This window comes from Muscardinus avellanarius (assembly GCF_963383645.1).
Source record: "Muscardinus avellanarius genome assembly, chromosome: 1".
Taxonomy (NCBI): Eukaryota; Metazoa; Chordata; class Mammalia; order Rodentia; family Gliridae; genus Muscardinus; species Muscardinus avellanarius.
The window spans coordinates 168,623,364-168,635,244 of record NC_137786.1 but is presented as its reverse complement, the minus strand read 5'-3'; the positions used below and the strand labels follow the sequence as shown (position 1 = coordinate 168,635,244).

The window sequence follows — 11,881 nt, the reverse complement described above, 5'->3', positions numbered from 1 at the left end:
ATACAGGGCGTGGTGGCACACACTTGTAATCTCAGTGCTTGGGAGGCTGAGACGGGAGGATCGCACAGATTTGAAGCCAGCCTCAGCTACTTAGTGAAGCCCTCAGCAACTTAGTGAGACCCTGTTTCCAAATAAAATATAAAATAGGTCTGGGAGGATAGCCTGGTGGTAGAAAGCTCCTGGGTCCCACCCCCAGTATGACTAAAATAAATAAATAAATAAAAGCTTTAAAAGACAGCTATTATGTATGATCGGTTAAGTGGCTTTTCTAAGAAACAAATATGCATATATGTTGAAAGTTTTGCCATTTGCCTCCATCACTTATTTTATTTTGCAGGCCACAGTGTGAACGCATGAATAGAAGAAAATTTCTTCTTGCCTCAGTACTTGCTCTCCAGAATTCAAATTTTATCTATCCATCATGTCAAAAGTGCTTCTCGCGAATAATCCTTGTCTCCAAAAGGTAAAAAAAAAAGACTATAATCATGAGAGAGGAAGTATAAGTATATAGATTTCTGTGGCTCAAGGGCATGTAAGTACTAAATTCACTATACCAAGACATTCAGTTCTCTCAGGGGTTGGTCCTTCTCTAAATCCCAAAAATAGAACAAACTGTTAATCCAATTTCTAGAGGAAGGTTTCAAGTTACTGCAAAGTCTTTGCTAAATGCCAGATCAGAGAAGAAAAATAACTTCTCAGAGAACAAATCCCAGTCCTGGTGAAAAAATTTCAGACCATAGCCGGGCATGGTGGTGTACCCTTGTAATCCCAGCATTCAGGAGGCTGACAGGAGGATCTCGGTTTGCGAACAGCCTCAGCTATTTAGTGAGGCCCTCTGCAACTCAGTAAGACCCTGTTTCAAAATAAAGAATAAAAAATTGGGCAGGGGATATGGCTTGGAGGTCAAATGCTTCTGGTTTCCATCCCCAGACCTGCAAAAAAAAATCTCAGACCACTTGTATGATATCCCTGGGAATTATGTAGAAGTTTTTGTTTATATTTCTTTGACCCTCAGATTATAAGAACAAGCACTGTGTTATACATGTTCAGTGTCCCTTACTGAAATATTTAGGGTTTTTGAAGTTTTCTAGATTTGGAGGTATTTGCAGAGACATAGTGGTTCAATATCCCTAATCCAAATATCTCTAATTCAGAATGCTCCAAAATCTAAAACCCTTTGAATGTAATGTCAGTTCTCAAAAATTTTAGATTTTGGATTTCAGATTTCCAAAATAGGTCTACTCAATTCATAGGAATTTCTGTCTTCCAAAACTAAAAATGGTGTTTGGCGCCAGGCATAGTGGCGCATGCTTGTAATCCCCGCACTTGGGAGGCGGAGACAGGAGGATCATGCAGGGTCTAAGCCAGCCACGCTGGCTTAAGAGACCCTGTTTCCAAATATTAAAAAGTATAAGCCGGGCGTGGTGGTGCACACTTGTAATCCCAGCATTCAGGAGGCTGAGACCTGGAGGATCACAGTTCGCGGACAGCCTCAGCTATTTAGTGAAGCCCTCTGCAACTCAATGAGACCCAGTTTCAAAATAAAGAATAAAAAATAGGGCAGGGGGTATAGCTCGGAGGTCAAATGCCCCTGGGTTCCATCCCCAGACCCACAAAAACAAACAAACAAATATAAAAGAGTATAAAATAGGTCTGGGAGTGTAGCCCGGAGGTAGAAGGGTTTCCAGGAACCCCAGTACCACCACCAAATTTTAAAAAAAAATGGTGTTTGACATATAAGCCTTTTTGTGTGTGTGTGTGATACTGGGTATTGAACCCAGAGGGATTTTACCTCTGAGCTACACCCCCAGCCCAATTTTTTATTCTTTATTTTGAAACAGGGATCTCACTAAGTTTTAGAGGGCCAAAGTAGCTGAGGCTGGCTGCGAAACTGCAATCCTCCTGTCTCAGCCTCCCAAGTACTGGGATTACAAGCATGTGCCACCATGCCTGGCTCATAAGCCTTTATCATGGTGGTCAGATGTAAGCCAAGAATAGCTGAGAGCCTAACTATTTTTTGTAGAGTCAAAATGAAAGTCTAGATTTGGTTTTCCTCTTTCTGTCTGGAAATAAGATAAATATATCTAATAAGTACCTAGTAGTATGTAAGAGGAATATTTTTAACTAGTCTTTCTCTAGTTCGCATTGACTGGGGAGGCAGAGAGAGAGATTAGCAGTTCTACCTCATGTCTAGACTCTAGGATTATCCCTTTAGTAATCACTGTTTCTTTAGTAAATCACTCAATTTCTCATTTTTAAGCTCTAGGAGAAAGCCCCTATTTGTGTTATTCTTCATTAATTCCATGGCATTCAGCCTAGGCTTTCATTCACGGAAAATGCTCAAAAAATGTTTAATGAGTGAATAAATGACAGTATGATAGTGTATAGGTTATCTTAGGTTACACTCATTTTCAGGTTTTGCCTATCGTTTGAAACAACTAAAAACCATTGACTATTTGTCTTATAAGGATTTATTTTTAGAAATAGTATGGTATATGGAATACTTTCAAGCTTCAGAGAACACAATAGGGTTACAGACAGGCTCCAACACTTATTAATTATATTGCTTGGGGTAAGATACTTCTATAAGTCTAACTGCTCATTTGTAAAGTGAGTTAATAATACCCACAATGTGGAATGATTACAGAGATAATGCACAGAAATAGCCTACAATACAGGACATATATTGGGATTTGCAAAATGGTAGCCATTATTATAAAAAATGTACTATACACATAGTTTACCTATTGCTATTATTTCAGATAGATCTGCTGAGAGGTTCCTTAGCTCAACCTATTTTCACAATAATCCTAAGGGGTCATTTTCCTTTTTACTCTGATTCTGTCATGCATTCATAGTGGAGTTTCTCCAAGGCCACATGACATGTGGTACCACAACAGATTGAACAGAGAAGCAAGCCCGTGAATCCAGCTGTCTTTTTACTAGGCCAGACGTTAAAGAGATTTGCAAAATATAAAACAATGCCTATCTCTCCTACTAATTTTTTTAACTTGGGGGTGCATAGTTATGTTTTATAAAAAATATTCCTTTATGTTTATCATGTACTGTGTCTATTATTTACATATATGTATTATTGGTGCATTGTAATCATGTCTTAATGGAGTACAAGGTGATAGAGGCATACATGCACACATCACTCATTTAGCCCTTCCCCACTTCCCACCCTACTCTCTCTCCTCATGTTCGGTTTAGTGATATGCATATGCCTATTATTTTTAATGAACTAATAATTATTATACATTTTTCAGTTTTAATTTCTAACCTTCATTTAAATTAAAATATAAATATCAATATAAGATTAATAAATTCTAGGGATCTTATGTACAGCATGGATTATGTGGATGCATTAGTTTGATTTTGGTAATCATTACATAATGTATATATATTTAAAATCATCATGTTATATACCTTGAACTTATTCAGTCTTATTCAGTCTTTGTCAGTTAACTGTTTTTGTGTGTGTTATGTATGATACTGGGGATTGAACCCATGGGCATTCTACCTCCAAGCTATACCCTCAGTCCTATTTTTTATTTTGAAATAAGAGCTCACTAAGTTTTGGAGGGCCTCACTAAGTAGCTGAGGCTGGCTGCAAACCTGTGATCTTCCATTCTCAGCTTCCCAAGTAATGGGATTACAAGCATGTGCTACTATGCCCAGCTGTCCATGAAATATTTTAATTAAAAAATACAGTTCTTATACAGTATAGTTCAAAACACTGATACATATTAATTATTCTAAGAGTTACTAGGCATTTAAAATTAGACCTGAATGCATTATTAGTATATAACATTTAAAAAATTCTAATATATGCTTAAAACACTTAGTTCATTTCATTAGCACTTGTTACTAATGGAAATGGTTTTATCCCCTAGTGAGTCAATTCCCTTTTTTCTATGGCCAGCTCACAGCACAAACTCCAGATTTGGGTGAGATTATATGAATGGATCGGTGCAGATCCATCCTGAATGTGACAGAAAAATAATTAGCACTCACCTATAATGGTGTATCTGTAACATCTTCTGTGAAAGCTTTGTTGAAAAAAAGTCATTTTGAGCCAAGGATTTGACTCCGCCTAGTGGCGGTCTAGCAGCAATCAAATTTATATAACCGTCTTCAACATTACTTTCTCTTTGCATTTTGCCACCCTAGTTTGAGCCAGACCATTAGCAACATGAAGAAAAAAGAAGTTCTAGTATTAGCCATTCCTGTAAGATGTTTTAAAGGGTCATTTTGATAAATTAAGAACATGAGAAGCCATGCTTGTAATCCTAACATTTGGGAGGCTGAGACAGGAGGATCTCAGTTCAAGGCTAGCCTCAGCTACTTAGTAAGGTCCTTTGAAACTCAGTGAGACCCTGTTTCAAAATAAAGAATAAAAAATAGGGCTGGGGGTGTAGCTCAGAGGTAGAATGCTCCTGGGCTCTATCCCCAGTACCACACACAAAAAAAGAACATGAGAAATGGAAATCAGAATTATATTACTGCAAGCTAGAAAAGAGGAAAATCTAAGGAGAAATGATAATAATTACCACAGTGTTTTATTTAATTATGAGGGAGAGGCAGACATCATGTTAATTTGGTACGGTTTGCACTATACTCTTTTTAATTTTGTCTTATTTTATCCTTCTTAGCCCTGGATTTTACAGACAAGATACTCAGAATTTCAGGCATTTAGTAACTATCCAGAGAACAGATAGCTAGTACATGACAACAGTTACACTTGCTATGTACATTTTTACTAAAAAGCCTATAGCCAGAATTGCATATTGCCTTGAAAACAAGTTAAATCACTTGGTTTTAATGTCTGATTTTTGTAATCTAATAAGTTCTCAACATATTACAATGGATAAAAGAAAATAGTTTTTATAATGGTAAGAAACATACAGCTAGTTAAATGCTTTGTGTATAAATATTTCAAGATTATTCTCATTTTCTCTATCTCTCATGCATTCACACATAGTTTACTTTCTGATTAATGGGTATTAATTTCTCTGAATTTGGTGCTGTTTAATTTAAGTCAGCAAAGCCAGCTGTTAAAGAGAAATTTGAAATAAGTCAATCATAATTTAAGAAAAAGGTAAGTTACTAGGAGCATTGTATACAAATTATGTAAAAATTTAACTTCTCTCAATATTTTTCATATGAAAAAAATTTAATGAAAATCTCTATACTTTTTTCTTCTACTTTTTTAGGTCTACTTGTCCAAAATGTGGCTCCAGGGGTGAAGCTGAAAATGTCAGTTATAGATATAAACTTTCCTTAAAAGTTTCAGAGTCAAATAAATTATTTGTTATTACGGTATTTGGAAGCTGCTTAGATACATTTTTTGGTCTTACTGCCACTGATTTGCACAGGTAAGAATATTTAAAGCATTCTTTTTTCTGACCGTTTCTCTATGCCAATAAAATTGGAGATAGTAGGGTTTTTGTTTTTTTTGAAGATTTAAAGAAGTTTATTAAAAAGATAGAAATACAGAAAATAGTTACAGCCCCATGCCCAAAATAGCATGAGGGGGGAGGGTGGCCCAGGCCAACTCACCACTCCCCCGAGATAAGTAGTTTTAAAGTAATATACTGTACTTTATCCTTTCATTAAATGAAAAAAATAATCTTCAGACCATCATTTTCCGTAAAGTATAATCAAGTGAGAGAGAAAAAGATATTTATCTCATGAATACATAACAGGTTAATGCTGCACCAGAAGTACTCAGGGTAACTAGAATATAGTTAAAGTATTAAATTATAAAACTAATCCAAGTTACAGAAATTTCAGTAGGAAGGCAAAATCATTTCAAAATGAAAGACCATCCAAAATGAGGTTAACTTTCAAGTGGTTAACAATCCCTGAAGCAGAGGAAGCTATTTAAGGAAATATTTGCATATCAAAACTTGAAACTTTGTCATTTCTTTCACATGTACTGTAAGTTCATCTGCAGAATCCTAATACGACATAGCCCTGAGAATGTAAGGACCTACAAATGCAATTCTGCCCTTTTTCCTAATCCCTAGATAGAAGAAATCTCTTTCATGTCCCGTAGCTGAGGGCAAACTGATTTAAAGGAAGGAATGCTAGAGGGATCTCAGCTAGAATTGCCACTCCCCACCTGCTACTTTTATTTTTCTCTAAGTATAATTGCTGGGCCTGATGATTAGGCATGTATTTATTTTACTCATACTTGATCAGTTGGTTTTTGTGATGAGTTTGGTTTTCTTTTTTGTCTATGAAATCAGAAATTTAGAGGGAACAAAATGCCTAACTTTACCTTGTTTCTCTGAATGTATTTCAAAACTAATTGTGTCTTCTGACTCTGTTTCAAATTAAAATTTTGAAGTTTATCTCTTTACAATTTTTTATTTTCTTTTCAAGGTACATTCAGGATCCTAATAAAATTCCAGAAACACTGGACAGTGATACAGCTCAGAACCTATTAACTAGAGCAGTTGAAACTTGCTTTATTGGACAAAACTTTATTTTTGGAGTGACGGTAATTGAGACTTTCTCTTTTTTAGTGTTCTATTAATATTTCCATTGTAGTGAAATGATTTTAATTTTCTAAATGGTTTTCAGGAGTTACATAAATTTGAAGGCCTTTAGAAGTACTTTAAACTGTATAAATTTAGCTTACAGAGACCATCTGTTTAAACATCATACATGACAACTTCCTCTTTCAAAAGTCAGAAAAGTCCAGTTCAAGTGCTTTCAGAGCTCTAAAAATAGAAATTTGTTTTAAATCCAAAAAAATGTTAGATGTTTGATTTTGATATTTGGTATTTATTTCACTCTAAAGAGTTTTGTTCCACTTATGTGGTAAAACTTTTATCAGTTCTCTAGTTTTTAATTGTCACGTATAAAAGAAGAAGGAAGGCAGAGTATCTGAGTATTAATCAGAATATTAAGAGCAGATTAAGAATGACCTTATTTGTAATTACAACGTGTCTCTTGGAGTTAAAAAAATACTGTTTTTTTTTTTTTCTTTTTTCTTTGTGTGTGTGTGTGTGTGGTATTGGAGATGGAACCATGGGCGTTCTACCTCTGAGCTACACCCCCAGCCCCATTTTTTATTTATTTTGAGTCAGGGTCTCACTAAGTTGCAGAAGACCTCACTAAGTAGCTGAGGCTGGCGCGAACCTGTGATCCTCCTGTTTCAGCCTCCCAAATGCTGAGATTACAAGCATGCACCACCACGCCCAGCTAAGAATATACTGTTTCTAAAGGAGTAATAGTTCACTATCTTATCTACACTAAAGGGAACAAATGGAAATTTTGTCCACATTAGAATCAGAATTTTTTGTTTGTGCACGTATGTGTATGCATACGTGTGTATGTGTGTGTTCATTTTCTGTGGGGTTTTTTGTTATATTTTGTTTTTGTAGTATTGGAGATTGAACCTAAGGGCATTCCCCCTCTAAGCTACACCTCCTAGCCCTCTTTTACTTTTTTTGTTTTGAAACAGGGTCTCGCTAGATTGCTGAGCCTGTCCTAAGACCTATGATCCTCCTATCTAAGCCTCCTAAACACTGGGATTATATTCATGTGTCACCGTACCCAGCCTAGAATCAAGGGATTTTTTGTTGTTTTTATTTTGTTTTGTTTTGTTTTGCGGTACCAGGGATGGAACCCAGGGGCATTCTACCTCCAAGCTACACCCCCGGCCCTTTTTTTTTTTTTTTTTTTTTTTTTTTTTTGGTGGTGGTGGTGGTGGTGGTACTGGGGATGGAACCCAGAGGCCTTCTACCTCCAGGCTACACTCCCAGTCCAATTTTATATTTTATTTGGAAACAGGGTGTTGCTAAGTTGCTGAGAGCCTCACTGAGTAGCTGAAGCTGGCTTTGAACCTGCACAACCCTCCTGTCTCAACCCCCCAAGCACGGGGATTACAAGCGTGGGCAACCATGCCCAGCTAGTATTTTATTTTATTTTATTTTATTTTATTTTATTTTATTTTATTTTATTTTTGGGGGTGGTGGTACTGGTGATGGAACCCAGGGGCCTTCTACATCTGGGCTACACTCACAGACCTATTTTATATTTTATTTGGAAACAGGGTCTCTTAAGCCAGCTGAGGCTGTCTTTGAACCTGCGAGATCCTCCTATCTCAGCCTCCCAAGCGCGGGGATTACAAGTGTGCACCACCACGCCCGGCTTAGTCTTTTTATTTTTGAAACAGGGTCTCACTGAATTGCGAAGGGCCTCGCTAAGTAGCTGAGACTATCCACAAACCATGATCCTCCAGTTTCCACCTTCCGAATGTTGGGATTACAAGCGTGCGCCACCACACCTGGCCAGAATCAGGGTTTTAAAAAGAGGAATAGAGTACTCCACAACTAAACAGTGAGAAAAAGCCAGAGAGAGTGAAATCAAGAGCTACATAGCTTTACTTGGTTAAAGTCTTGGGAAGTTTGGTTTTCTTTTCTCTTTTTCTTTATTTCTTTTTTGTTTGTTTGTTTCTTTCACAAATATAGTGGTAACTACTATTTATTGAGCAACAACTCTTTGCTAAGCACTACACAGTTTTGTTATTTTTAAAACAATAATTCTGCATTTTTATTCTTTGATAAATGAAAAAACTAAGGCTCAGAGACAATAAGTAACCTGCCCAAAGTTCCAACACTACTAATAAATGTTGGAACCATTTGAAGGTGTTTGAAGGATCTGAAGTCTCTTTATTCCAAGGTTTATTTTATTTTATATATTCTATCCTGCCTATACCACTGAAGGAATTGAAATCAGAGAAGTTAAGTGTTATGTTTGTACCTTTTAAATTCCTGTTTCTTATTTAAGTCGGAAGAACATTTCATTTAAATTTAATTTTGATCCTTCCACAGAATTTTGAAAAGCAATGTGGACAAAGTTCAGATTCTAGCAATTTCTTACAACAGTGCCACGACCACAAAACAGAAGCCAGAGCTCTAGTGGCTTGCCAGATTGTTCTACCAGACCCTAGTGTTGCAGGCTTCACGGTCATTGACTACTTCCATCAGCTTTTGCAGAACTGCAATTTCAGGAAGCTTCACTTTGACCCCCAGGAGCCTAGTAGCCACTCGCTTGCTTTAGATCACTCAAATAGTGATCTCGGAAGTATACATGGTTCTGACAGCACTTCCAGCGTTTCAGGATCCCACAGCAGAAATAATTTCTCAAGATTCTGGCAACCATCACTTGAACTCACGTCTACTATTTCACAAAGAGATAAGGATGATATCTCAGCTTCAGAACAAAGTGTGGCTATTGGTACTCTTCACCAAAATAAAATGGGCATGTCCTTTGCAAAGGTCACTAGTTCCAGTAGCTGCCATGATCCCATTCAGGGTTCATGGAGTCTCATTTCATATATGGATAAAAAGAGTACAGCAGAAAAGTTGGATGAAGAACTCGACTTACAAGCTATTGAGCCAAATGCAATTCACAGCAGTCATCTTGAAAATGGAGTGACTAACTTTAATTTATTCCCCTTGAAAATACAAGAGCCCTTTGAGTCAAGTAATGCAGAAGCCTCCCACAATTCCGTGAAAATTAAAAATAGATATTCTCAGAGCGAGCTACCATGTTACCAGCATCATGATGTAGATACTGCCACTACCCTTCAAGAGAGATGTGCAAGCTGTCCACCTTCATCACTTACACCTAAAGAGATAGCTAGCAGTGCCCAGGATTCTGACTCCATGATTTGGGATGATCTGCCACTCTCTGAAAGCCTGAACAGGTTTCTGGCAGTTATTGAAAATGAGATTGCTATAACCCATACAGATGCCAGGAGTAGGAAATACGGAGATGATGACATCAATGAACTCCATGCAGGCCATAGCAGGCTATCTGTGACTCCCAGGAGAAGTACGAGAGCCCTGCATATACCATCTAGCGCTTTAAAATTATCACAAGTAGCAGTCATAGCAAACTCTAGCAAAGATAAGTTATTTTCCAACTGTGAAGCAAATTCAAGTACTAATATTGAAAAGGAGTCACAACCAGCTAACACAGCACAGGCTGTTTCTATAAGCATTAATGGAGGCTCTCTTTCAGAGTACTTTCTACCAGACGCTTATGTGTCACCTCTGTTTTCATCTTCAAAACATTTAGAAAAAACAGTTAATGGTGTCAGAATTCTATCACATAGGGATGAAATTTCACTTAGGCCCAGTACTTCAGAGAATGACCATTTTTGTCTCAGTATGGAATATTTGAATGGATGTGGGGAAAAACCACTTTCAGAAGTGAATGAAAAGTTGACAACTTTGTGTTCTAGGAGGTATAATGATCTTTGCAAATTAGAAAATAAGCAAAATTATAGGTGGCCAACAAACCAAGGTGACAGTTTTACAATTTGCAGGAAACTTACATATCCTTTAGAAACTCTTTGCAGTAGTCCAAATAGAAGTACAGAAACATTGAAAGAAATACCTTATGGACCTACCAATAATAACTTAACACAAAGCTATTCTAATGGTCATGAAGGCAGCTATAATGCTTCAGCTGATCTCTTTGATGATATTGCTAAAGATATGGACATCACAACTGGAATTGCCAACAGATCACAGGATATTTTGTTACAGTGGGAAACATCTGTGGCAGAAAATCATCTTGCAGAGTCACATTTTTCACCAAGATCACTTACTGAAAACCTCAGCCAGCCTTCACAAAAATTATCCTTGCGAAGCATATCTGCTGCTACGTATCTAAGAACATACTCTCCTCCGCCTCATTTTCAGTCTGATTCAGAATATGATCTTGAAGATAGCCAAGACTTTGTTCCATGTTCACAGTCAACTCCAGTTGCAGGATTCCACCAAACAAGAATTCATGGGATTCAAGGAGCTTTCCAAAAACTGCCTGCCTTTTATTCAGACCTTGATGCTGACTTTAAAAAAGCAAGGAGTTCTCCTAAAAATGACAACCAGCAAGCCACCCCAAGTTGTCCAAAACACATAACACCGAGCCAGAAATTCAGAAGTCCTATTATGTCTTCTTTTACACGGCCAGAGGTTTGCAACTGCCATACTATTGGTGAATGCCTTGAAACTGATGCTGATGGATGGGTCCCTCCTACTACAAAAAAAGTATTTGTTTCAGATATGCTTGGACTACAAGTCATATGCCTAAGAAAATGTTTTACTGCCCATCATTCTCCTGACCAAAAGGCGCTACCAAGAAAGAAACTGAAACTGGTCAAACAAAGAACCAATCTATGTTTAATTAAGAAAAAGTTAAAGAATATGTTTACAGCAATAGTTGCAAAGCAGGAAACTCCTAAATATAACTGTAAAAGGTCAGACTGGATTTCCAGAGCATCAGTTCTTGGTCTTGATCCTGTTTCAGAAGTCAGATGTTGCCTTCCATCTTCAGAAAACTGCCCACCTTCAGTGTCTGAAATGAAAAGTGCTTGGTCACCTGAATTGTTTTCACAAAAAGTTGCCTAAACCCAATTCCTCAACTTTAAAGTAAAGATAAGTCTGTTTGGAAACTTTTGCCACCAGGGGCATAGAAAGAATTCTTTTAGTATTCACCTCGAGAGAAGTACTTAAGGGACGATACTAGGTGCTGTTGGGTTTTTAAAGATGTAAAGTCATTGTTTCCCCAGGGTTTTATCCAGAATACTACTGATTTTGAAAACTGGGCACTTTATCTTTTACTGTTGATTATAATTTAGTAATACTGTTAATTTTGCTTTTTTAAGCTATTTCTTAAAACCACATGTATATCCAGAAATAAAGCCTTTGCAAGCCAAACAAAGTCTTACTTGTTCGGCTCAGATCAGAAAATACCTGTCATGTAGTAGGCAAGCTACTGGGCTGAGTTTGTGATACAAGGCTAAAATAAAAAAAAAAAAGATTATTATTGATATTAAAAGATTTTAATCTAC

The 11,881-nt window shown here is 37.0% G+C and overlaps 1 protein-coding gene across 1 annotated transcript; it reads left to right on the top strand.

The window, feature by feature from the left end:
- Positions 1–353: 353 nt before the first annotated feature.
- On the top strand, positions 354–11,438 carry DDIAS (DNA damage induced apoptosis suppressor; the record flags this gene model as incomplete). Its single annotated transcript, XM_080719716.1, has 4 exons — positions 354–463; positions 5,217–5,378; positions 6,391–6,508; positions 8,850–11,438. The coding sequence occupies 4 exons, from the start codon at positions 354–356 to the stop codon at positions 11,436–11,438; spliced, it is 2,979 nt and encodes a 992-aa protein (XP_080575842.1).
- Between the last annotated feature and the right edge of the window lie 443 nt (positions 11,439–11,881).